Source organism: Zootoca vivipara, chromosome 3, assembly GCF_965207765.1.
Source record: "Zootoca vivipara chromosome 3, rZooViv2.hap1.1, whole genome shotgun sequence".
Classification (NCBI taxonomy): Eukaryota; Metazoa; Chordata; class Lepidosauria; order Squamata; family Lacertidae; genus Zootoca; species Zootoca vivipara.
The window spans coordinates 60,414,525-60,442,049 of NC_142586.1; the positions used below are offsets into that span (position 1 = coordinate 60,414,525).

Below are 27,525 nucleotides of genomic sequence, written 5' to 3' on the forward strand. Positions count from 1 at the left end.
GTGCCATTTGTAGAAGAGAGGATAAGCCAAACTATACTTATCATGCCCTTCTTTTGGGACCAGTCATAAACAGATCCCATTGATTTACAGTATCAGTATTGGCATCACGATTATGAAGTATCCTTTCTCCAGAAATCCACTGAGCCCACCTCTCTTTTAGTCAAGCAGTTGCTAAACCCCTTTTTATTTTAGTAGGTTTTATGTAGTAAATTAATGATTAATTTTGTATTCAAGTTGAGTCTCCTGATTGCTCTTCTACACTTATAATCTGGCTGTTGTTGTTTTTTTTAAAAAAATCTGCTTTTATTGTCGATTTTATATTATTTGCCTTTTTAAAAATCCTTGTAAGATGCTGTGCACGTTGTGATTGAAACTGGAATTATTCTGGTAATAACAAATAATATAATTGTTTGTATTTCCTGATTTATCTAGAGGGCCAAGGTGGGTGGAATTCTGCAGGCTGCCTTGTGCAAGAGGAATCAAATGAAAACGAGACTGTCTGCTTATGCAATCATCTCACACACTTCGGGGTGCTGATGGTAAGTGATTGTTTACCACGCCTGCTTGTTCACTGCTGCAGGGGGAAGCACTTGCTGCCAGCCTGAACATGATCTTGCCCCACCCCTGACTTTTAAGGTCAGCACCAGAGACTGGGCTCACGGTCTTGAGAGACAGACAGGCACTTGAGGCAAAGTACCCCCCCCCCACCGTAGTGGCACCACAATTATGAAGTATTCTTCCCCAGGATATCCACTGGAGATTAAGAAAGTGAGGAAAAATAATGGTCCTGAAAGGGGACTGAGCTGCTTTTTGGAAAAAAACCTGAATCCTGTGAGCATTTTCATGTAATATTTCCCACATACAGTACCCAAAATATGGACTGCAGCACTCGAAATTCTGAATGCCTTATTGGTCATAGACTGTAATAAAGGGATTGGTTGGTTGATTCTGAATACCTGGGGAAAGGAGTATCTCATGTTCCACTGCCGCCGCCGCCTCTGACCTGGAGATAGCAGGAAATTCTCAAAGCTATGAGTGATTAATATTAGTTATGGAGATGAGAGAGCATCCAGCACATTACCCCCCCCCCCCTCCACAAAGCAGGGAAGCTTGTTTTTCTCAAATTCTCCCTAGACTCAAATGAGTCGAAAGGATCTTGGCCACTGTGAGAACAGGATGCGGGACTAGATGGGCCATTGGCTTGATCCAACAGACTCATCTTGCATTCTTTCTTACCTGGGCACAACGGGGAAAGCAACAGTGTCTCATGAGCAGACACATGAAACCTCCAGCAGCCAATTTTCAGACAGGTTATTAAGAACAAGGTTTAAGAGAAATAAAAGGGAAAAGGCAAAGCCATGTGTTGAAAAAACAAAGCAACATTTCAAGTTCTTCAGACCCACCCAGAGATAGCCCATTGTTTTCTTAGGGTGCTTAAACCCTAAGAACTCAATCATTATTTCACTTTAGCTGAAACAGTATTAATATTCTATGCTTTCCACAGTATTCTTCTACCCAGGAAGAAAATTAGGAATGTACATCTGATTTGATTTAGCTGATTTAAATAGGTTTTTTAAAAAGAGCCATAAATATTTGAAACACCAAGAGACAAAGTGTAAGAATTGTCTTTTTCTTCCCTGCATAGGATTTATGGCGCATTAGAGCCACAAGGTTCAATATCTGGCTTCCGCAGGCCTAGTAATATATTAGCTCTTTTCACATCTTGCATGAATTTAAATATGAAAAATATTACAAGCCTTTCTGTTCCCTTTTCAGGCTTCTTCTGTTCTACTTTTGCATATTTGTGGGGAAAGGGGCATTCTTAAATTCAATGTGTCCTTTTGTGGGAGATTTCAAAGTGAGGAGAAAGTCGTCATAATCCTGGCAGTATTCCAGCTGGAGAATTATAATATTTTTCTGGCATTTTAAATTGCCAGTTCTTTTTCTCCCAGATATCTCGTTTGGATTTACATATAATGGCACCAACCTAGCAAGGATCATTGTGTGCAGAAGCATATGCAGCTTCTTAGTCTACACCCACATATGATTAAGTTATGGAAGTTATGATGCAGTGATATACAGTGAGGGGGGGGAGTATTTGATCCCCTGCTAAATTTGCCCGTTTGCCCTCTGACAAAGAAATGACCAGTCCATAATTTTAATGGTAGGTTTATTGTAGCTGTGAGAGACAGAATAACAACAGGAAAAACCCCAGAAACTCAGAAGACAAAAGTCAGAGATTGATGTGCATTATAATGAGTGAAATAAGTATTTGATCCCCTATCAACCAGCCAGATGTCAGGCTACCTGGTATCTTCACTGTATGTAACGAGCTGAGATTAGAAGCACCTGCTGTAAGGGAGAGGTCTTACCTGTAATCCCAGCTCATTACAGTACCTGTACAAAAGACACCTGTCGACAGCAGCAATCAATCCAGCAAAGTAGCCACCATGACCAAGACCAAAGAGCTGTCCAAGGATGTCAGGAACAAGATGGTAGACCTGCACAAGGCTGGACTGGGCTACAAGTCTATTTCCAAGCAGCTGGGTGAGAAGGTGACAACAGTTGGTACAATAATTCACAAATGGATGAAACACAAAATAACTGTCAACCTCCCTCGGTCTGGGACTCCATGCAAGATTTCATCTCGTGGAGTTGCAATGATCAGGAGAACGGTGCTGAATCTTCATGTAGGAAATTGTCATGTGTGAAGGGGCCATTTGACAGATTTTCTGAACATTGAAACAAACGTGATCCTGCTCACAGTATTCACAAGGGAGGAAATCCTGGCTCCTAAATGTAAGGAGTTCTAAGGAAATGGGATATTGCATGTGTAAGGATTTCCCACAATATAGTTCTCGAGATCTGCATAATGACATAATATGAACAATAGAGGTTTGTATATCGATGCTGTTTCCAGCTGTTACACTACTTACCCTCTGATTTTTTTCTTCTTCTCAGGAGTTGTAGGAAGGAAGCAGAGGTGTGACAGTTATGCACTAAATATATTAAGTGCAGTGTAGCCAACATTCTCTGGAATTTACCTACATTGTTGTCGCAAGAGAAAAATAGTTGTGCTTCTCAAAAAAATCTTATTTCCAACAGTTTATATCTCTTTTTGCCTTATGTGTAGGACCTGCCAGGAACTGCTCTACAAATAGATACTGAAAACACCAAAGTCCTCACGTTTATAACGTACATTGGTTGTGGAATTTCTGCCATATTTTCAGCCGCAACTCTTCTGACGTACATTGCTTTTGAGTAAGTATTTTGTCATAACAGGTCAAATAATTGTTTTTAATTCAATTGGTAGTCTCAGTGTCAGGAGCAGATTTAAAATTCAGATTGTGGTCAGTGAACATGATAAATTGGAGCCGCTTTATGCACCATAAATTTAAAAGCTGTCCAGCCTTATCTTAAAATCTGCTGCGCTAGCAATTAGAAGTTACGACAGGACACAGACATATATGTGGCATTATGCCAGTGTAGGCAAACAAAGCAGAATAGATTCCTAGAAGCAGGATGACTAAATGTCTTTAAATCAGTTAGGAATTTAGGAACACTTAAATGTATGTATACACCATATGAAAACATGGGTTTCTGTAACACAATAGGCACTTTTGGCACTCAGACATAAATCTTGATTCCCCCCCCCCTGGATAAATAAGATCCAAGTCAAACAACAAAAGAAAAAGCTAGCCACTAAGAAACCAAAGTGGTTAATTACAAATAAATAATTTAAACAGCAGAATAAATGGTAGATGTACTGAACACCTTCAGCAGGGGTGGCTAGTCCACAGACCACATACGACCCTTGGGGGAAAAAAATTGTCCCACCATTTGTCACTTAAATTTGTTTAATTCTGTTTTTAACGGGATGCTATGGGCACCCTGCTGTGCTGTCATAAGGTTTTTTGCAGCTCCCCAAGGCCCAAATAAGTCAATATTAAATAAAAATTTTTAAAAAAATATTACTGACCTAAACACAAACCCCATGAGACAATACCACACCCAGTCCAACACTGACTTAAGCCTATTCAGTGAGCAGGTGAGCAGCTACCTGCGTGTTCATTCATGACCTTAGCAGTTCAGAAGTCCAAAGAAGTCCAAGAGTAACCTTAATAAATTGGAACCTACACTTCTTTCTATTACTATATGCTGTCTATTTATCACCAGAAAATTGCGAAGAGATTATCCCTCCAAAATCTTAATGAATTTAAGCACAGCCTTGCTTTGTCTCAACCTGGTCTTCCTCCTCGATGGCTGGATTGCATCATTTGATGTAGAAGCCCTTTGCATCGCTATTGCTGCCCTGTTGCATTATTTCCTTCTGGCGACCTTTACGTGGATGGGCTTGGAAGCTGTTCATATGTATATAGCTCTAGTAAAAGTATTCAATACCTACATTCGCCGATACATACTCAAATTTTGCATCATTGGGTGGGGTAAGTAATACTTCCTTTAAAAAAAATAGTAATCTGGTTTGATTACATTTCTTTATTGCCTGCAGCTCCTATTCAAGTCAAGACTGGAACTACTAGGAGACTACAGAAAAACTAATCTTATGTTTTGTTTAATTATTCTAGCCATTTCTCCTTTTCTTTCCACCCTTCCCCTCTCTCACACACATGCACACTTTTCTTATTCTTCTCTTTCTTTTTGCTGCAACATGAACCTTACAATGTTATGGCATTTAAAAGATTCTTAATTCCCCTCTCTCCCCTTTTGTGTAACTGTCACTCTGTACATTATTCCCTCAATCCCCAAATCCCAAGCAGAAGCTTTTCTTGTGAAAGGATGGCATATAATTGCTTCTAGGTGTCCTCTGGATCTGCTTCCATTAATCCACTATTGGTGAAAAGCACCAAAATATCATTGACTTAGTACATGTAGTGGCAGCTCTGGTGGAAATATGGCTTGCTTATGCTGAGCAGTGACGGAAGCAATGGGGTAACCATTCCTTTGCTGGAGGTGTTGCTTGGTGGGAGAAGCAGTGAAAATGCAGCTGTTTGATACCTTCAGTATCCAGTGTGGATACAAGCTATACTAGCAGCAGCAGCAGCAATGGTTAAGGCCTGGAAGGCGACCATGTTCCATCTTCCTCCCAGACCTTTGATCGGGATTCCCTCCAGCTGCCTGTGTGAGGAAATGATGCGTTCTTTAGGGGCTAGCATGCCTAAGGTCTGGGGGGAACATTTTCCTTCATTTCCACTGCAGATCTTTAAGTCACCATACCTCCTTTTTAAAAGAGATTTATTTATTTATTTATTTATTTTGCATTCACTTTTCATTTATTGTCAGATGCCTTGGAGTCCTGTAGTCACATAGAAAGATAAGTTATAAATGAATGAATGAACTCATCTAAAATAGTGCAGGCAACTCCTGCACAGTACTGCTCCATTCAACCATCGTCTCCACTGCCGCCAAGTGACACCTTTGGGTAAAAGTAAAAGCATAAGCACAAGGCCTCTCTCCTCTTATCTTCATTTAGCAGGAGCAACCATATATTTCATTCATGCCACATAGTGACTGGTGGCAGATTCACACAAGTTCTTGTGTTTTGCAGTGAAACTGCTGGTTTTCAGTCCAGGCTTAAAACCTGGTGAATTAATCATGTGCAGTTTGTCACCCATTACCATTTTAATTTGCACAATGTCAAGAACCTACCTAAATTGTATGAATGGTGATGTGTCAAATCATAGGGGGATACACATCAAAACTGACTAGTTCACCTGACACATTTTGAGCCTAGAGTGAAAATTAGTAGGATTTCCAGGATTTCAATAAGAGTTTTATGAATTGTCGCTGCACTAGGAATTGTACATGACCATTTGGCACATCAAGAATTATACATTTTTGACACATCAAAAATTTATATAGTTCCTGATTTTTTCAGTTTATTGGAATCTTATTCCAAGCTTCTTAGATGAATTCTGTGGGACATTTTTGCATTGATAAAAGTGGGAATCTCTATTTATCCTTTTCATGGCAAATTACATTTGATATACAATTGAGATTAAACCAACAAAAAAAATTAAAGATCATATTGGATTCCTGTTTGTTCAGCTAGAATAAATATGATTGCATAAAATACATATTGGTCCTGTCATTCTCCAGAGAATGCAGTTATTCATAACTTTTGGGATTGTTCCAATTCCTTTTGCCAGGACAGATAAACACAACAGTTTGACTTTAGGTGAAGTTTGTTCTTTTACATTTATTCATGTAATTCTGATTTGTTTCCCCAATACATGGAATTCGACTAAGGGCCAGCAGGGGTGGTTGCACAGAAGTTTTCTGATTTGCTCAACATATAATTCTAAGGCATTGGAAGTTTCACTTAGTTCCAGATATTTAATGCTTGTTGGAATAGCTTGTTCTTTCAAGCTTAAAGAGAAAGTAATGTACTCACAAATAGATATAAGCAATTCTTGGGGGAAAGCTTATAAGCCCAGATCCGAGTATCTTGCTACATAGGTAGAAGCCACTTCCAGCCATGGAGAGGAGGTCACCGATTTCACATTCATTCATTCCTTCATACATAGACATCTACAGTTCCCCACAAAGAGTCCACAGGTCTCGGAGTCAGAAGCCTGACATAGAAGGTTCCAAATGGAGGATACCAAGCTCCCACCTCCCACAGCAGGATTTTTGGATTCATGTCATAGGGTTTTGTTTTAATATGTATTTAATGTTGTGTGTATGTAAAACACCATTTGCTTGTATTGTTTAACAAATTAATTAAAACAAAACATTTTAAAAATTCACTTTAATGGAGAGCAGAGAAAGGAATTATCTAAAGCTGATATTGTAACTCCGTGACCCCATGAACCAGAGCATGCCTTGGAAACTCTCACTTTCTTCTCAAAGCTTCTCCTTTTTATGTCCATGGAGTTTTCTTGACAAAATACTGGAGTGGCTTGCCAGTTCCTTCTCCAGGTGGATCACATTTAGTCTAAACTCTCGGCTATGACCTGTCTGTCTTGGGTGGCCCTGCATATCATAGCTCATAGCTTCTTGGAGTTATTCAGGCCCCTTCACCACGACAAGGCAATGAGCCATGAAGAGGTATTAAACCATATAGCAAAGGACAATTCTATAACTTACTCTAGAGTTCATAACACAACACAAGGCCATAAACCAAATGAGTACAGCAGTAATTTGAAAGCAAATTTCACATAATTGAAATTGGCCCCGTCATTGGCCCCCATTACTAAGATGCTTTCCAAAAAGATCCAGCAATCATCTGGAACAGTAGGCAACATTTTGCAATCAGTTCATTGACTCTGCATACTTGAGACTCAAGGTTCACTTGAATATAATTTTCTATAACATGTAGTAGTTAAACAAGCCCTGAAGTCTTATAATTCCTTCTAATATTGAACCTGGGTGGTCTGGTATCTGTCAGTGTAACATAGAAATGGGTCCAGGGCCACCCACAGACAAAGTAGTGGTTTCTGCATATTCAGTATTCCTTTGATAATAATATTCTGACTATTTTACATACAGCTGCCAACTTTCCCCACTTTACAACAGTTACCTTTTGGTAAACACTTGTCTTTCTTTGTTGATTGCTCATGGCCGAGTAAGATTGTCTTCCATAAACACGGTCTTAATGGTGTGTCTGTAAGTGACTGTGGAGGCCAATTCTGGATCCACACGTCCTTCCACAGTGGGGACATAGGTTTCCGGGCGGGAGTTGATTATGGTGAGGATTTGTCAAATGTTCCTTCCTCTTAGCTTGTTTCCTGAGTTCATGCTTCTTCAAAGTTGATGACATCTTTGGGTGAAGGCTATTTCCCTATATACTGCATTTTTAAAGATTTGCTTACTTTACTTGTCTTTCTCTAGTGAATTGCATACAATAGTTATCGTATCTCATGTAGAGTAACACACTAAAGCTACCTATTGGAACAGCATGGCATACAAAATTAGATCCTTAGTATTATTTCATTTAGCTCATTCTCTCATATTCAATTGTACTAAGTTGGACAGAAACAATTAACTTAAGATTGATTTGTACTACACTACAATGATCGCTAAGTGATGCATTACCTTTTGGTAGACTTTTGCTTACCGCTAGTGAATTAGAGTTCATATTAAGCTGTTATAGTAAAACATTGTTGTTATGATAAATGTATGAAATTGGATGAGTGCCTGAAAATTTTGAGATACATCATTGAATGCTGACAATGCTCTAAATGGGCATAAACAGAGATATAAAACAGCACCACAAATAGAATTTTATTGGTACTATGACCTAGTATGGCAGTTATTGTATTCTTTAAAGTTAAGACTGTTATGTTTCCTTTTGTTACAGGCTTACCTGCGGTGGTTATAATAATTGTTCTAGCAGTCACAAACACAAATGCAAATAGTATTTATAACAAAGATCTTTATGGCAAAAATACTAAGGGGCAAGGTGGAGATGACTTGTAAGTATTTTGGATATGACTTGTAAGTATTTTACATAAAGTAGATACAATGTAGGACTCCAATACATGCTTAGACCTCCATGTATGTACTACCCTGCTGTCTTCTATGAGTATGAAAGAACAGTACAGCAGCAGCAGCATTTAATCAGATTTCCTACCTGCCCTTTACCATGAGGTCCCAGGGCGTGTTACAGTTTAAGAATACAATATTAATATCAGTCAAAACAAATAACTGTCAAGAGAGTAGTGTGGATCGTTATATCTATATATCAGGTGAGAAGGGACGCGGGTGGCGCTGTGGTCACTGGAAACTGGGAAGAGCCTTGACTACCATGCACATATGAGGCCATTGTCAAGATTCAGAAGTCCATAGCCATACACAAGGGATGCAGGTGGTGCTGTGGTCTAAACCACAGAGCCTAGGGCTTGCCAATCAGAAGGTCGGCGGTTCGAATCCCTGCAACGGGGTGTACTCCTGTTGCTCGGTCCCAGCTCCTGCCAACCTAGCAGTTCGAAAGCACGTCAAAAGTGCAAGTAGATAAATAGGAACCACTCCAGCAGGAAGGTAAATAGCCTTTCTGTGCGTTGCTCTGGTTTTGCCAGAAGCGGCTTAGTCATGCTAGCCACATGACCCAGAAGCTGTACGCCTGCTCCCTTGGCCAATAAAGCGAGATCAGCGCCGCAACCCCAGAATCGTCCATGACTGGATCTAACGGTCAGGAGTCCCTTTACCTTTACCTAGCAGGCGATGAAGGCCAGGATAAAGAATTATGCCTTCAGCAGAAAACAAAAATGAAGGTGCCAGACATACCTTTGTGGGGAGGGAACGCTGCAGCTTAGTGGCTACCACAAAGGATTTCTTCTCAGGCCACTACCTGCCCCCAACCTGAATTCTGAGGACAATGGAACTGCCAGTAGGGCCTCCTCTGCCAATTTTAACACCCAAGAGATAATGTTTGGGGCCTAAGTCATTTAGGGCTTTAGACACTAATATGACCACCTTGAATTTAGCCTGGAAATGAACTAGCAAGCTCCCACCGCCAACACACACACACCAAAAAACAAACTCCCGCAGATCAACAGATGCTTAGAAGTTCCCTTCAGGCTTCTGTACTACACCAGTAAAGGTCAGAAGTGGAGGGGATGAGAATGTTGACACACTCTCCCCCCCCCCATGCACCTTTTTGGTTTCATGTGCACAGGCTGAACACATGAGAAGCACTTACATTTCACACGGATGTTGTGATGAAGCTGGGGGTGATTTCAGCTGTAGTGCTGAATTTCACTGGACTAATTTCAAGCCATCAGAAAGTGTGTGATCCTTTATTTACAATTTGACTGACCATTCCAGTGTAACTGTCCAGAACAAGCTGTTTTTCATCTCATGTCCAGTTCATGTTGCCACTGCAGTGTGCTCACTGCTTCTAGGTGGTTGGGTCTCATGCTTTAGCAGGCATATCTGCATACAGAAACCACGTGGAATAGGTGGATAAATAGTTTACTTCTGAAAGCACCATCAACCTGATGACCCAGCCATGAGGAAGCAGTGACCACACCACACGAGTAATGTATGGCTCAGCCCATAGTGACAAAAGTAAAATAGACAACCAATTTTGTAACAGCAGTATCATAACAACAGTTTATTTCTTTACAGCTGCTGGATAAAGAACACTAGTGTGTTTTATGTGACCTGCGTTGGCTACTTTGGAATCATGTTTCTCATGAACATTGCCATGTTTGTTGTGGTGATGATGCAAATCTGCGGGAGAAATGGAAAGCGAAGCAATCGGACTATGCGGGAAGAGATTCTGAGGAACCTCCGTAGTGTGATTAGCTTGACCTTCCTACTAGGCATGACCTGGGGCTTCGCTTTCTTTGCCTGGGGGCCATTATATCTGCCCTTCGTGTACCTCTTCTGTATTTTCAACTCCTTGCAAGGTAAGTGGAGCTCTACTTGGCAAAAACAAAACAAATTAATAACAACCTAGAGATGGTGAATATAAAAAGTCCTCTCTGTTTGACCACTTAGGCCACACACCACCTGACCATGACCCCCACTGACCTTGCTGCATGCCCTTATTGAATGCCTTTGCCCAATTGGAATGTGTATATATGATAATTCCTCTTGCTTGCCTGATGGAATGGGAGAGATTGAGGGGGTACCACAATCTTTAGCCTACTCATGAAACCAATAATAAGCTTCCTGAGAAGGTTATTTGTCATGCAGAAACAATTCTGATACCTGAGACAAGAGCTTACATACATCATGCATCATTTATTGAGTCATCAGGCATTTTTTCCTCCTAAAAAGACTGATCTGCAAAACATATTGCATTCAAAGGAAGCCACAGGCCAAAAATTATTCATCAGAGCTACCCAGAGGCTTGACTTTAATGGAGTTGCTCATGGAGTGTTTATGGAGAAGGGTGACGGAATCTGGGTTCCAATCCAAAGCTCAACAGAATTATTAGAGGATATACACTGGAAATCCAATGGTAGCTCCAAAACAAATTCAACATTTACAGCTTTCCCAAATAATCCAATGCTCTTAGGGAGAAATATGTTTCCAGTTTAACAGATCATCCTAGCAGTGTGTATTAGTTATTCAGCTGGTTATAATGACTTAAAGTAAACTAGAACTGTAATTATTCATTCTCAATATTTTTTTAGTAGTGACATTTATACAGTGATATTGTTAGAAGATGCCACTATACCATAGGTATGCAATTCTTAAACAATTATGCTGCCATGCATATCTAGAAGGCTAGCACACCACCGGATGTTTTTAACATTGTACTAATATACTTGCTGAGGGACCCAGGTGGCGCTGTGGGTTAAACCACTGAACCTAGGGCTTGCTGATCAGAAGGTCGGCGGTTCGAATCCCTGTGACGGGGTGAGCTCCCGTTGCTCGGTCCCAGCTCCTGCCAACCTAGCAGTTCGAAAGCATGTCAAAATGCAAGTAGATAAATAGGAACCGCTACAGCGGGAAGGTAAACGGCGTTTCTGTGTGCTGCTCTGGTTCGCCAGAAGTGGCTTTGTCATGCTGGCCACATGACCTGGAAGCTATACACCGGCTCCTTTGGCCAATAATGCGCGCAACCCCAGAGTCGGTCACGACTGGACCTAATGGTCAGGGATCCCTTTACCTTTAATGTACTTGCTAGTTATGTCCAAACCTAACTAGGTACTAGCTCAGCAGAGTTATCTTGGCTGTTTCTCTCATAAATGCACAGGTAATATACCTGTTAGAAAACACTAATTAATATGTTTGCATAACAATCTGAATACTGTACAAATTTTACTCTACGGTTTTGTAAGGTTGGGGCATGGCAGCCTCAAATTAAGTAAGCTATATGATCCTTTTTTCATTTCCTATTTTTATTATGCAGTTTTTTTCTTCCCATATTCTGTTTTCAGTGCTTGCATGCAAAGATAAATCAAATTATATTAATCTCCCCTTTATAAAACATATATTCCGATAATTTCACTACCCCATAGAGAAATTACAAGCCTTTTGGCCACTAAATTGCAGTTTTCCTTTTGAGCAGAACAAAGCTGGTTAAGCCATGCCTGGGATTTGCCATGGCAGAAGAGACAGAAACAGGCTGATAATTTACAGCAAAGCAGCTTCTACTTAATCTGTGAAGCTCAAGATACTGCTGCTCCCTAGCCAGAGGACTCAGTGGGTTACAGCCTGGCAATTAATAAGGGTGAAGGGATTTCTTTACAAAATGTGTCTCTTGCAGAGGCTTTTCATTGGAGTATACAGATTATCTCGCCTCTGGTGGCATTTGTGAGCCAAGTGAGCATCCAGAGCTTTAAAAAGTCACTTCATGCAACAGGTTAAAAGCTTTAGTCCTTGTGAGAGCCACTGGATCCATTGCTCTCAATTAAGATCTGTAGTGGTATCAAAGATGTCTGCAACGCTTCCAAGTTCTGCTGCTTCTCCATATGAGGACTTGTGCATGCAAACACTCTACATTGTACCTTTGTTGTTGCCCACCTATGCCTATGCAGCAGTACGTGGTAGATTTTTTAAAATCAACAATTTATTGAAATTTTCCACTATCTCGAGCAATAATGTTCAAATAACAGAAATAATAGGCAAGTGTTTAAAACTTGAAATTCAGATAAGAAACTACATTATCTCTGTTGGTATGCTGAATAAAGTTATCCGGAACAAAATAAGATGCTAATTTTTTTAATTATGTGAGGTTGTGAAATGTACCCATCATTTGACCTGATAGCCAATCTGCTCACTGTGAAACCCCAGCCCATGTGTTGGAGGAACCTAAAGGAAGCAAACATCCATGTATAAGAACTAGAGGCTTCATGCTGCCATATTTCTTAGAAATATAGTAAAGCATTGGGAAATTATTTGTAGTGTCCTACAACAGAAAAAACACACACACAAAAACAGAAAATCATTCTCTGTAAAGTGTTTTCTCTATCTGACAATTGTGCTGAGCATTTAATTATTTCATTCTTTTCACTCTGATTTCAGGGTTATTTATATTTGTATTCCATTGTGCCATGAAAGAAAATGTCCAGAAACAGTGGAGACGGCATCTCTGTTGCGGTAGATTCAGGCTTGCAGACAACTCAGGTAAATAAGCTGCTTACAATGGTTTTTCATGAGGTCTCCCATCCTGGCAATGACCAGTCACAGATATACTCAACTATAGCAAGGCATTGTATTACCCTCAGTCCACACCCCGGGACCTTAGAAGCATGAGTGGAGGCAATTGATTAATTATCCAGTATATATGGCGGGTTGTTTGTTTATTTATTACTAGCCTTTCACCATAACATCCCAGGGCAGGTTTCAGCCATAAAACACAACGCTGAAAACAGTTTAAAACATGTTATAGTCTGATCCCTCCCCCCCCCCCCGGATTTTTGGTGTTTTTTATTGTAATCTTTGTGGGTATTGTTAGAGAGTGAAAGCTGAAAGGGTCAAACACTTTGCTGATGTCTTCATTGTCGCTGGGTTAAATCTGAGAATATCTTTTAAGCCTGTAACAATATTCTCATTGGGGATTGTGTGGAAAATGCAGAAATTCCTCCTTTTGTCCAGTAGTCATCCTTTCACTGCTTGCTATTTAATTAAGCCCAGTTCTACTAGAACTACGTTGTAAATAATTCCTGGAATAGATTTTTTTTTTTTAGAAATAAGAAAAGTTAAAGTGATCCACTGTAATAGTAGTACCAGGAGGCTCTTCATGAATCTGTGCCACTTCTGCTATATGGCCTGGACTCCCTAAAAACTGACCACATGGCTTAGAATATGCTGTTTGTGTCCACATACAGTTCAGGGAAGTCAATGGCTATGTTCCCAAGGCTGGAAATGTTTAAATACTCTTAGCCTGCCCACTGTGCCCAAAATGAGAAACATTCATGCTTTCTATCCTGATTGAATCTTGGGGCAGATGGAGATTTTTCTCGGACTTGCTTTTGTGTACTGTAGTTAAATAGCTTCTTTTGCATGTTTGAATGCTGGCAAAAGAAAGTGTGTGGCTTATGAATCAGACACACATAAAGGATCTTGGAATAGTTCTTCGGGGATTTTTTTTTTAAATACAAAACCCCCATATCCTTTAGTGTGGCCTTGTGTAACAAGAGTTGAAAATGTGATTTGGCTACAAAGTGTCCTTATAAAGTGAATGCACAGATCTGGTTGAAGTCTACAAATATTCACCATAAACAGTAAAATATGCCCAACTATTAAGTTCACCATGAGACTTTGTGTTTGCCTTTGGCTTCTTTTTCATAAAAGTGAGAATAGACGAGGCAGAAAGATGTTGTACTGAGAACAGCGTTTTCCCAATTAGGATTTTCCTATCAAATAAAACTTCTTGGACATTTTTCTCCCATTAAAATTATTACTGTTCACAGAGATGGATCCTTCAGCACCTTTTTGAGGCTTTGCCACATTTATTTCTTTACTTGTTCACTTACTTAGCTGCCCAATAACATATACTTTCTGGGCAGCTCACAAAAATTAAAAGAATAAAGCACTATATTAAAAATGCAATATAAAACAGTAAAAGCAGCATTTAAATTGGTTTCTCTGGCAGGCATACAATAAACTATGAATCATAAGTTTGAGAGTCTCAGATTAAAGCACCGTTTTTTTAAAGGCCTGGGTAAATAACAAGGCCTTGACCTGACCTGATGCTGAAAAAGACCATAGCGATAGTGCCAGGGGAGATATCCTGGACAGGTTGTTCCATAACTATTCTACGCTCCCTTTGATTTTTTTTGGCATTGCTCCCTTTCCCCCCCCCCCAATATTTTTCATAAAGCTCTGATTTTATTATCCTGCAGTAGAGTAAACTTTGCCAGTGTATTATATTAGTAATGTTACGAGTTTATGGAAGTCAGGCATCCTAAATTTCTGGACCCAGTAAGTGTTAGTTTCTTGGTGCCAGGCCCATGTTTATTAAGCTGTGTGCTAGACATTTCAAATCCCCTGGAATCAGTGAGTTTGAAAGCTAATTAAGATAGGTCAAGATTCTGTGTTGAGGTGATAGCCTGGTTGACGGGTCATTAAGACAACAAAGGATCAAAAGGGACTCAGTGTGAGAAGACAAATAGGTGAGGCCTGTCTCCCTGAACAGTAAAAGCCAGAGCTTAGAGAGGTTAGAGGTAGGAGTAATGTGACCAGAGGAGGAAAACAGCAGGCAGGGCACAATGTTGAATGCCTGTTGGAATCTAAGGCTGCACCTATGGGAGAAGTAAAACCCTCTTCGGATGCCGTGAACTCCTCCATCATAGACTGAAGTTGTATATATGTTATTTACACATATACCATATACACATAAACCAAATATGTAAACCAAACCCACAGTCTGTGCTGTGCCTTATTCCCAAAAGGAAGCACAAACCCTGGGTAAGAGCTTGGAACCCCTGGAATCTTGCACCACTCTGAGGTTGGGTTGATGTGCAACAGTATGTAAGTTTGGCAGGGTGTTGTATTACAGTTTGTTGTATTAGTGGCATTATACAAGTGATGATAGGGTAAGTACAGGTCCAGTGCAATGTGCAAGGTCAGGTCTTGGCCATATGCCTACATAGGTGGAAGTTCTACATCTCACCCCATGGGAGATGCATGAGTTCCTGTTTTGCATGCTAAAAATAAGCACACAAGGAAGAAGTGAAAGTTACTGGTGCTTTCTTTATCTGTAGGGCCTGAATTATTTTAAGTTGAAATACTGTTACAGACAGCTTACGTTTTTTTCATTTCATTTCAGACTGGAGTAAAACAGCAACTAATATAATTAAGAAGAGCTCTGACAATCTGGGCAAGTCCTTATCCTCCAGTTCCATTGGTTCTAACTCAACTTACCTGACTTCTAAATCAAAATCTACATCCAATACGTATCTTCAAAGGAGCAGCCATTCTGGTGAGTCATGTAAAAGAAAAAGTAAGAGTCTTTAAACTGCAGTAATTCATTCTGAGATCCTATGATCATTTGATTTAATTTGGAATGGAGCCCTAGATAAGAAAGCTTATCCCATTCCCTTCTCTTCCCTCTGCAGCCCCTGAAAAGCCGGGGGGGGCAGGAGCCCTCTTGAACAATGTGGGCTGGGGCTGCAAAGAAAAGAAAAAATTGCCTCACATTAGGACAATTCCCACCCCAGCGGTAGCCTTTCTGCCAGCCCACATTGTTCATTTACTCACATGTGTCAGAAATTGCAGGCATCCACCTAAATTTTTCTGAGAACTACCTGTATAAGCAGTCCATGGACCATATCTTTCAAGGACTCTGGAGCCAGAGATGCTGCACAGGCCTCTTTTTATTCATCATTTTTAATTATTATTCTTCCTTCATCCAAGGATTGCAGGCCAGTTTACAACATAAAAAACACAACACGGTAACAGACAAAAGCAGTTACGCCTCCTACAGTTTAAAGGGCCATAGATTTTTAAAATTAGCCCAAAGGCCTATAAGAAGGGGAATGTTTTTGCCTGGTGCCTAAAGATGCGTAACGAAGGCACCAGGTGAGCCTCCCTGGGAAGAGCATTCCACAAGCGGGGAGCCATAGCAGAAAAGGCCCGTTTTTGTACAGGGAGCGTGAAATTGATTTCACGCTCCCTATACAAAAAGTTGGTTTAAAAAATCATAATGTGCCAGTATGTCAAGGCTTTAAACATAAAGGTCTTTCCACCTATTTTCGCATCAGGGTAGTGGCATAAAGGCAGTCTGGCATTTTGTATATGCATCAGCTCTGACTCCAGTACAGTGGAACCTCGGTTTACGAACACCCCGGTTTACGAACGATTGTAAACCGGAAATAAGTAAACTGAGGTTTCCAATGCCTCCCAGAGGCCGGGCCTTCGCGGAGCCATGGGAGCGCTTCCGCAACTGGGCCGCCGCCACGGAAGTGCTCCCATGGCTCCGGGAAGAGAGATGATTGACAAGGTGTGGGTGAAGGCGCTGCGTCTCTCGGGCACGGCGGCGAGCCCTTTCCCGGAGCAGTCCACCCTGCCATCCCCATCGCAGCTGCAGGAAAGCGGGCAGGGAAGAGGGGAAGCTCCTCGGCTGGGCCCAGGCAAGCTCGCGAAGCCCCAGGCGAAGAAGCCGAGCAGCGGCAGGCATCGCATCGCGAGAGCTGCCCTCGGCACCAAGACCTGCCCGCGGGGTCACTCAGGCAATCCAGGGAGCCGCCGAGATGGGGTCTCCCCATCAAGGGGGAAAGGGCCAAGTCCAGTTAGTCGCTCGCTCCCTCCCTTCTCCGCGGGCCCTTCTTCGCCTGAGCGGAGTCCTTGCTCTTGCGGCCGGCTGGCTGCCTGGCTGCCCACCTCAGCTCTTCGTGTCAGCAGCAGCTGAGTCCTCTTTCCTTTCCCCTTCCTCCTGCCCTCAGCAAAATCCCCCCTACGCTTCAGCGGCTCCCCTTCCTTCCCGCTCCATGGAGAGGCGGCAGCTCGTCATCAATCATCTCTCAAGAATCAATCATCTCTCTTCCTGGAGCCATGGGAGCGCTTCTGTGGCTGCGGCCCAGTCACGGAAGCGCTCCCATGATGGCTCCGCGAGTTCAAGTAAGAAAAAAATAATAATTTTTATATATTTTTACAATACTGTATTATCTTATTTATTTTATATTACAATACATTGATTATTGCCTTCATTTTATGGATCAATGGTCTTGTTAGACAGTAAAATTCGTGTTAAATTGCTGCTTTAGGGGGTGTTTTTCATCATCTGGAATGGATTAATCCACTTTCCATTACTTTCAATGGGAACGTTCGCTTCGGTTTATGAACGCTTCGGTTTATGAACAGACTTCCGGAACCAATTGTGTTCATAAACTGAGGTACCACTGTAATAAGCACCTTCCTGGCAAGTTGAACGGCATGAATAGTAAGCCGCATAGAAGTAGAAAGACTAGACAGTATTTACAGGGCACTTGGATACACTATGTTAAATATTCTAGGTATTATTTATAAAATAGCATATTGCAATACAGTATAGTTTTTTGCAGCTAAATTCTGCCTAAAGCAGAAAATTAAGTGCCAGGGCAGGGAGTGACATTCCGCTGAAGAGGAATTGATTTCTGAAAGTGATGTGGGAAACCTACGAGTATCCTCTTGCCTTACATAAAATTTTAGCCAGTGTTCTTCACACTGCTGTCTTACTTTATAACTATAGTACCTCTGATGCAGTCTAGCCTCAATTGAAGTGTGCAAAGATGAGACCTTTAGTCTCAGGCCTTTTTGGTACTAATTATGTTATTTACCTTTAAGGTTCCGAAGAACTGAGGCTTAACTAAAACAAAACAAGACGTGATGTCAATGGCTTCTTCAGTGGAGCATTACTAATTGCTCCTTTTACTTTCTTGCTTATCACTTTGTGTCTAATATACGAGATGTCATTTTGTTACAGAGCTCATTAGAGCTTTCTCTGCCAGAGTGCAAAAGCCAGAATCATTGACATATTACCACATAGTGGTACAGTGGTACCTCGACATCCGAATGCCTCGACTTCCGAAGGTTTCGACTTCCGAAGTCGGCAAACCTGGAAGTCTTGTCGCCACGCGTGCGTTCTGCGCAGAAGCGGCGCAAGCGGTCCACGCATGTGCAGAAGCGCAAAATCGCGCTTCACGCATGCGTAAAACAGGCGCTTCAACAACCGAAGACTTTGACTTACAAAGAGCGCCGCGGAACGGATCGTCTTCGTAAGTCGAGGTACCACTGTAGTTTGTTTAAAACCATGTTTATCATTTAAGTATCACCATATCTGTGTTATCTCTGGATTATCACAAATCAGAGTTCCTAGGCACAATATTCTAAATCATGTGTTAGATCAGGCATCCCCAAACTTCGGCCCTCCAGATGTTTTGGACTACAATTCCCATCTTCCCCAACCACTGGTCCTGTTAGTAGGGATCATGGGAGTTGCATGCCAAAACATCTGGAGTGCCGCAGTTTGGGGGTGCCTGTGTTAGATGTGATAGGACTTGCCGATCAGAAGGTCGGCGGTTTGAATCCCCGTTGCTCGGTCCCTGCTCCTGCCAACGTAGCAGTTCGAAAGCACATCAAAGTGCAAGTAGATAAATGGGTACTGCTCCAGCGGGAAGGTAAACTCCGTGCACTGCTCTTGTTTGCCAGAAGCGGCTTAGTAGTCATGCTGGCCACATGCCCCGGAAAAACTGTCTGTGGACAAACGTTGGCTCCCTCAGCCAATAAAGCGAGATGAGCACTGTAACAACAGAGTCGTCCGCGACTGGACTTAACGGTCAGGGGTCCCTTTACCTTTATAGCCCAGACAGCATTAACGCTTAATGCATTACGTTTCATTTTTTGTGCTGCTTTTGTAATTTGCTGTTTGTTCTTATATTTATTCATCCCATCTGAACCTAGTTAATTACCTCTTTGTGCAGCAGTCCTGTTTAGCGCTTTAAGCTCATCTTTGATTTCTGATGAATGTTATAGTAGATGTATATTTCCACAGCAGTTATTTATACTGGTTATTGTTCCCTGGAATTGACTCCGAAACTCATATGTTTATGGTATAGATAATGTCTTCTAAGAACATTTCTCCATCAGAGGTGGAACATTCAAGGTACAGTGTGCATCACTTTGGCTGAATGCATGATTTTCAAAAGCTGGTGTGAGGGCACTTGCATGAAGTTCCAACTCATGGCACAAAAGACTTGCTAATCATACATACTGCTTCATTTTAAACTATGCAGCTTCTTCTGTCATTAATTCTGATTGCCAGTGATTCAAGACACAAGAACGCTTCACAAATTTGCTTGCAAATATAAATATAGCGTATTTTTCGCTCCATAAGACACACTATTTCCCTCCTTAAAAGGAAGGGGAAATCCCTGTGCGTCTTATGGAGCGAAGTCACTGCCTCCTCCGCTCACAAGAGCAGGCAATGTGGTGCTGCGCTTCTCCCAATGCCTGCTTTTGCAAGAGGTGGGCAGCGGCAGAGAGACGAGGATGAGGGGTGAGAAAGCCCTTTTTCCCCGCTCGCCCTTCTGCCATCGCTGCCCCGTGAAGCATTCCCCCCCCCCGTCACTGCTGCTTTCAAAAGCCTGCTTTTACGAGCAGCAGGGGGAGGAAGAGAAGTTTGATGGGGAGCAGGGAAGCAGGAGCAGCCGGCTGCTACCCGCCCCTCCTTCCCGGCTCCATGAAGCATCGCTACGGGGCTGCCCCTTCCTCCCCCACCCCCTTCGCCCGACTGGTCCCTCCACCGCCGCTGCCTCCTCCGCTCCCCCTCCAGCGCCCCCCACCTTTTAGAGGAGGAAAACCAGAAAAATATTCTTTTCTTCTTTTCCTCTAAAAAACTAGGTGCACCTTATGGTCAGGTGCGCCTTATGGAGCGAAAAATACACTGCCTACCAGGTGGCTGAAATCAGGTCCAGTACTGTTTTATATTCCATATATTTTCTGTAAGCAACTAAAACTCAAAATACATATTTTAGTAGGTTATGGAAGCCAAGAGAAAAAGGTACTATTAAACAGATACACTTAATTGAAAAAGAAATTACTCTATTGTATTATCTAGTACTGAGGTTTTTTTCCCTATCCATTTTCAAGTTTTCAGTTAACTGAACCAATTTTTGTTTATAATTGGCTAAATTGTTGTGTTTAAGTAAGTTCAACAGGTATTGATTAGAATACATAATAATAAAATGATTTTAAAAGTTCCATATAGATCATGTGGCGCAGTTCAGCAGTTAAATATTAAGAGATGCTCTAGGTACAAATAGAGTGTCTTTCTTAAATGTCCCATTTTCTGTATTAAAGATCATGACCAGTTTTACATTTTTTTTAAAAATGCTCACATAGTTAAACATGTTTGTTTATTAAACAAACACAAATAATGAGAAATGAAATGTCATCCTCAATCCTTTTCAAAAGCAATAGAGAGAAACTCAGATCAAATCATAAGCTTGGAGACCTAGCACTATTTGAATGTTTGCAGAGGGGAAAGGTTTGTCTGCTATGCATCACTGAACATACTTGCCTGCTTTTTTTAAAAAAAATCACTCTGATAGGCTGTTGCCTGCTTGTTCTTCTTTCTATGGGAATTTAAAAAATCTTTGCAACCTATTTTTCTTCACTTCAAGATCAAAGTAATTCCTCTCTTAAACTCCATTATAATTTGGGATCATCATACATTCTTTTGAGAACTGCTTTTACCTTTTGTTTTATATCTAGTGACTGGTTTGCCCCATCTAGAGTACTGCTTGTCATAGCAAGCAGAACAGAAAGTGTTTTCTTGTCAATATACAGTTTGATAACAACATTTTTCATGAAGAAATTATTTCAAAAGCTGTTAATAGTAAAAAAAAAAACCTGTTTCAAAAGCCTTATGCTAGGTAATTACAGTTTGGTCTTATTTGCTAATTGTTCATAAATATAATATGCTCCAGACTATGGAAATGATTGCTCATTACTTGAGCTCCACCTAATGGTCAAAATCAGCCCAGCAAAGCTTTACCAGCATAATTTCTACCCTGCTGTTAATGTCTGAATCATAAAAAACATTGTTCTAGAGTGTGTACAAGCAGTCGGATTGAATTTTCAGTGGTTGGAAGTGATTTATTAAGATTTATTCAGTAATCTCTAGCTTTCAAAACAAACTCAGGATGGTACTGATTATGATGGCATAACAAGGTTAACAACTAATGATTTATTTATTTATTTAAAAACCGTTTAGTTTATTTGCAGCATTTATATACTGCTTGGTTGTATTAAAACCTCAAAGCAGTTTGCCTATTAAAGCCATAGAAAGGGAGACACTGTGCTGCCTAAAATGGCATCCAATATTCTCCCTCCCTCTCAATAACACACAATATCATTTGTCATAATTGTCATGACTTAGGATGGATGAATCAGTCTGTTCCTGGTCTGAATCAGTTCTGCCTCTGTTCACCTATAATTTTATTCTGTCGCTTTAATCTTCAATTTAAATGAAGTAGATGTAAAAATGTGCATTTAAATTCCCTCAAACATGTTAAAAGCATTTTGGTGCATTTTTTTTAAATTGACGACTGTGTCAGAACATTCAGGAAGCACAGAAGCCAGTGAAAAACTAAGTTCTGACCCACTCTTTATTCTGGATGGTGCGGGATCAGTTCGATTCGTGTTAGAATCTGCAAGTATCAGATTCCGTAAGAATCTCTAGTCATCATGTTTTGACATAGGCACCTCTTTTTTAGATGTTGGTGTCTCCGAGTCATGATGTGTGCATTTCACTGACACCTACTAATGCACAGATTACAATAACACACATCATCACAGTGTAACAATGCAAGATGTACGATGCTGCAAATTGCAGCGGTGAACCTTCACACTGGGCTACAACTTTCAGTGGCAGATGCAAATCTACTTTAGCATGTAGTTTCATCCTCACCTGTATACCTGCAGGCAATACATGTCCACAGAGCAGCTGAAGAGTCTGGAATTCATTTCAGTGGAGAGGCACAGTCTGCATTCACAAAGGAACAGAAAACAAGGGTTATCCCTCCATTCCAGTTTAATGAGGCCCTTATACTAGACTGCAGAACCTGTGACCCACCTGCAGTTGCTGGACTACGGCTCCACCCATCCCTGATTAGCCATGTTGACCAGAGCTAATGGGAGTTGGAGTCCAGCAAAGTCTGAATGCCTACATATTCCCCATCCATAAGAGTACAATCTAGAGAAAGTTAGGTTGGACTAAAAATAATAGCATTTTCCTCTTTCTGAACTGTGTAGCCATATCTAATTACGTGGCATCATTGCATTTACAACGTGAGCCCCAGCTGTCTGGGATCACAATTACAGGAGCAAGAAGAGGGGGCGGGAATTGGGCTGAAGTAGCAGCTGAGAGGGTAGCTGCGTCCATGTGAGTCACTCCTAGCACTACCCAATCACTTCTGTAGTAAGCTACACTTGGAATTGCAATTGACTTGCCACACTCCCTAGAGTGTTGCACTTCTTCTATGTGAACATCCCACTGTTCTGTCCACACCAGTGAGCATAACGTGGCTGCTGTGAGTGGAGAAACAGGAGGTGCAGATTACCTCAGATGCCATTTGAAGTTCAGTATACATTGTAGCAGGTACCCTCTTAGGTCTTACTTTGCTTAATCTAGTTGCTAAAATGTTGCTAAAATGTTTTCCTGGGTATAATTTTGAAAACATTACTTCGAGTGTTAAAATATTCAAAACAACAACAAAACTTTCCAGTCGCCACCATGTCAGCAACATGATTAGTATGCATGATAGTGTTACAGCAAACAGAGTGATAAAATGCTGCACACTGCAAAGGTTATAGTAAATACGAGTTGGATTGTGTTAGGTTCATCTATCTGACACATCACTGTGCATGTCAAAAAAGAGTAGCACCAAGTGCATCTGCTCCTATGGAGATGGAGCTACTTTGCGGTTATCATGAAAAATGTTGAGGCTTTCTGAGGTCTGAGAAAAGACAAAAGAATCACAGGATGATAATGACTGGATGGCTGCTTTGTGTAGATGCTGTGTAAAAAGTGAGTGATTGAAGCATGGTAATTCCACACTAAATGTCTAGTGTGGAAGCACCCAGAAGTGAATGCTAGTGAGCAGGTGTGAAAAAGAAGGAAAAGCATATTGGTCCCTGAATTCTCCCCTTACCCTCATTTTTGTACCATAAAAGTTCACTGGAGGGTATTTAGTGCAACACTCGTATTAAAGCTGAGATCATGTATAAATCAGCACAGAAATAATAAAGAGCTAGGTTCAACCAAGGACTGAAAATTCAAGCTAGTTTTCCAGCTGTGGAAAATGAACAACAGAAGTGAATTCATACTACAATATAAATTACACAAAGGCATATTATTCAGAACATTTCTTAAGAAATAAAAAAATAGAAGTTTAATGTATCTATGAATGTGCATACTAGGGGATTGCCTGAGGGTGGATAACTATGCAGTTAGAAAATAATGTTACTGACTAACGGATTCTCTTCCTTTTTGTTAGACAATGTTTTTCTTGACAAGCATTCGCCAAAATATGTCCAAGTGGACACAGAGCAGACATCAATCATCCCGGTTCATCAGGTTATTGACAAAGTGAAGGGATACTACAGTACTCACTCAGACAACTTCTACAAAAACATCATCATGTCAGACTCCTTGAGCCACAGCACAAAGTTCTGAATTTCTGGAACAATAAAATTCAACAAACAGCATGAAGATTAAGAATGAATAAGGACTTGATTACAGAACGAGGAAAAAATACCAAAGTCTTGTGCTTTATCCAGTTATTGTTTGTCTAGCAACTTCAGCGGAAAAAAACAGTTGTCCTCGTTTAGGAAATATAACATCTGATTAATGTCTTCACTTACACAATAGTCACGCTGACACTTCTGCATCAGGACACTTGTCAAACTTCTGTCTTTCCCCAGTGGCGTATTAGTTATATGTTGACCCCATCTGTATCATTGCAAAAATTAAGAAGACCCTAAAAACCCCAAATTTCTGACTTTTTATATTTGCTTTTATTTGAAAATATAGATATTATATATTTTTAATTCCTTCTTGGATGTTTAGTGCAATTTTTTTAGATATCCCCCCCCCCTTGGAGAAAGCCTATTATTGGCGAATTAATGAATGCTTGTGCCTAAAGTCACAAAGCCAAACTATTCAGATAAGATACCCTGAATCTTGCTTGCAAAGTCTGGGCCATATTTATAGCTTTGCGGATGGCAAAAGTGGGGAAGAGCTTCTTTGCCTTTAGAGGTGCTTAATGAATAATTTTGCTAACTTGAAAGTTTGCATAGTCCTGGACCCAAAGGAATTTGGTCCAACAATAGATCACCTTCCTAATCTATTATCAAATGAGAAGGTTTGCATGCCAAGCACTAAATGTAAATCTTTATTGTTACTACAATGGATGAAATTTCACATAGTTTGCCTTAATCTCAGAGCTCCTTACATACATGAGAACTCCTGGTTGGAATATGAATGGACACTTTCCCAAATGATTCCAACATTAAGAGAAACTCAGTGCTATCCCATGGCCTACTGAAGTAATAGAGCTATTAGATGGGGAAACTCTTTGTGCACAGCAGAGTATTGGAACGTATGGTTGTTAATCTGTTCACATTTACACACACTGCTCATATGCACATGGAAATGTAAAAGATGGATTGCACATAAGCGTACTTCGTGTGTACTAAGGTGTTTCAATCCACCAACACAGTTGAAGTGCTCTCATTCACGTTTTCTGTTTCATTATTTCCTTCCACTAAAGCAGTCAAACCCATAGCTGCCAAGTTATCCCTTTTTTACAGGGATTTTCCCTTATGCTGAATAGGCTTCCTCGCGAGAAAAGGGAAAACTTGGCAGCTATGCTCAAACCATCCTCCTGATCAACACTACCATTCACATTTTTACTTCCCTACATTTTTATAAAGTGCTTTGAATTACAACTCATGGCTGTAACAATCATGCCTAGATCCACTGGAATCAGTATGCTTAATTCTTGGAAATTATCTAGTAATATTAACTGTAAATATATACATTCCATTTTTCATTTAGATAAAATTTGGGGTTAAGAAAGGAACTCGCCAAATGCAATAAAAATTAGAGGCAAAACCCCAATGTTATCACTGTTCAGCACCAGTACAGTTTGACTCACTTCAGGTAAGTTTGTATAGGATCGCTGTTCCTACAAGTGACCAATCATAGATTTCCCCTCATATTATATGGTGCTGCTATTCGTAGGTATGCAGTACAACAGCAATTTGAGTGCTTACTCTTAATATCAATAGCTGTCAAGTTCTCCCTTTTTTTTAAAGGGAAATTCCCTTATGCTGAATAGGCTTCCTCGTGAGAAAAGGGAAAACTTGGCAGCTATGTTAATATCATTTCAAATATTTTACGGTTAATTACAACACTGTTCTACTGCATCACATATATTTAAGAATTAGGATTTTGTTACACGGAGGTCACTTGAATTAGAAACTGCTTAGGTCCTATTTACAATTAAACAGCTAAGCCAAGTGTTTCTCCTCAAAATGTGAATGAATTAATTCCCAATGACAATAATCTAATGGGGTTGAATGGCTTCTCCATGGAGAAGAACAATTTGTATCTGAGCATTGACCAAATTTGTATAAGACTTTCTTAATGGCTTCCAGAAAGTAGCTTTAGTGTGAGATTTCTTTTATATAATTGTTTTTAAAGGGAAAATAAGAGAATAGAAATGCTTGTGAATTAAAATTAATAAAATACCATAGTTCAGTAAGATGAAAAAGTAGAATTTTCCTGAGTCCTAGGTATTGTCTGACCAACAGATTAATGTATGGTTTGCCTATATTTTCACTAAATTAAGCATATCCTTTGCTTTTACTACCATGTAGTAATCTTAAACTGTCTTATTTCACTTATACATTTTCAAATACTGTTTTCCCCCCCATTGTAAATCTTTGGTTGTCTTGTTGACAAAGCATCACCTCTCTTGTATATAATTATTTATTTTTTGAGGTTTTAAAATATGTCAGCATAGTGTTAGCTGCATACTGGCTTTGTCTGTGATTATATGCAACTGTTAAATGCATCTTTCCACAAGAGAGGGAGAGAAAAAAATCATCTCAAATATGCATATATATGTTTTGTATTTTCTACATGAAAAGTATATTGTGTATGATATTGCTAGCAGTTTGAGGGAAGCAGTGGTGTAACTTCAAATACTAGTCATTAAGCACTAGTGAGGTGGACTTAAAGTCTGGCCAAAAGCAGAAATACTTTTTAAAGCATTCAATTTGTTAGTACTCCAAATAATTAAAAAAAAATTAAAGCTGTGAGTGGCTTTGTTTCTTTGCAACTGAGCAGAGAAATTGTTCCATAAAACTCTGGGGAATAACCTATTAATCCTGAGTACTGGAAGTTTATTTCTTCATTAGCAACATTCATGTAACAGTGAGATGGAGAAAGGCACAATACATAATGACATTAAGATCTATGAGAAACAAGCATTTGTTACATTTTCCAGCCCAGCCCTGGTTTTTGAAAAAAGAAATACTCTGAGCATGCACAGTTTCATATTTAGCATTGAGATCTGAAGATGCAACTACAGATTTCCCCCTGCAAGCTCTGGGATTCTGACATCACTACAGTGGTAGATCTTAGCACTGAAAGAAATATCAATACAGTACTGAACTTTGTTTCATTAGAGTATATAACTTTCAGAATGGGCTCATACCATCTTTACGTTAGATAGAAGCAGGACACAGCTTGTCCCACTATGAGTGAGACATGTTTGGGTAGATGAATTTCATTTTTCTCCCCAAACTCATACATCCATCATTTTATCATACAGCCATCATTTTATTTGTATGCTGCCTTTCCATAGTTAAAGCCCTGCTCAAGGTGGCTTACAACATGGGGGGAAATACATAATTATAAATAAAACAAAGAGTGTCTCAAGTTGAAAATAAAACGCATCAAAAAGTGCACACCCAAATTGAACAATTTCCACATTGTATCTTAATAAGTTCCAAAAATGAAGATACCAACAAAAAAATCTATAGGAATGTGTTGATTATTGCATTCTACCTCACTGCAAAAAGATAAGGACAGAGAGTGATGAATGGATGTCA

General features: G+C 40.3%; 1 protein-coding gene across 6 annotated transcripts in view; it reads left to right on the plus strand.

Annotated features, from left to right (window-relative positions):
* ADGRG6 (adhesion G protein-coupled receptor G6) overlaps positions 1–26,730 on the plus strand; it is a 101,100-nt gene extending 74,370 nt beyond the window's left edge. For 2 of the 6 annotated variants that reach the window (XM_035108855.3, XM_088666228.1), the window contains 9 exons: positions 433–539; positions 3,134–3,261; positions 4,177–4,445; positions 8,321–8,435; positions 10,090–10,373; positions 12,943–13,044; positions 15,692–15,844; positions 19,458–19,504; positions 23,901–26,730. In XM_035108855.3, coding sequence (XP_034964746.1) covers positions 433–539; positions 3,134–3,261; positions 4,177–4,445; positions 8,321–8,435; positions 10,090–10,373; positions 12,943–13,044; positions 15,692–15,844; positions 19,458–19,471 — 1,172 coding nt within the window. In that variant the 3' untranslated portion in view covers positions 19,472–19,504; positions 23,901–26,730. Of the gene's footprint in view, positions 1–432; positions 540–3,133; positions 3,262–4,176; positions 4,446–8,320; positions 8,436–10,089; positions 10,374–12,942; positions 13,045–15,691; positions 15,845–17,306; positions 17,480–19,457; positions 19,505–23,900 lie in introns of those variants that run through there. The other 4 variants (XM_035108856.3, XM_035108854.3, XM_088666229.1 and 1 more) reach the window with 3 other exon arrangements.
* Positions 26,731–27,525: the final 795 nt, after the last annotated feature.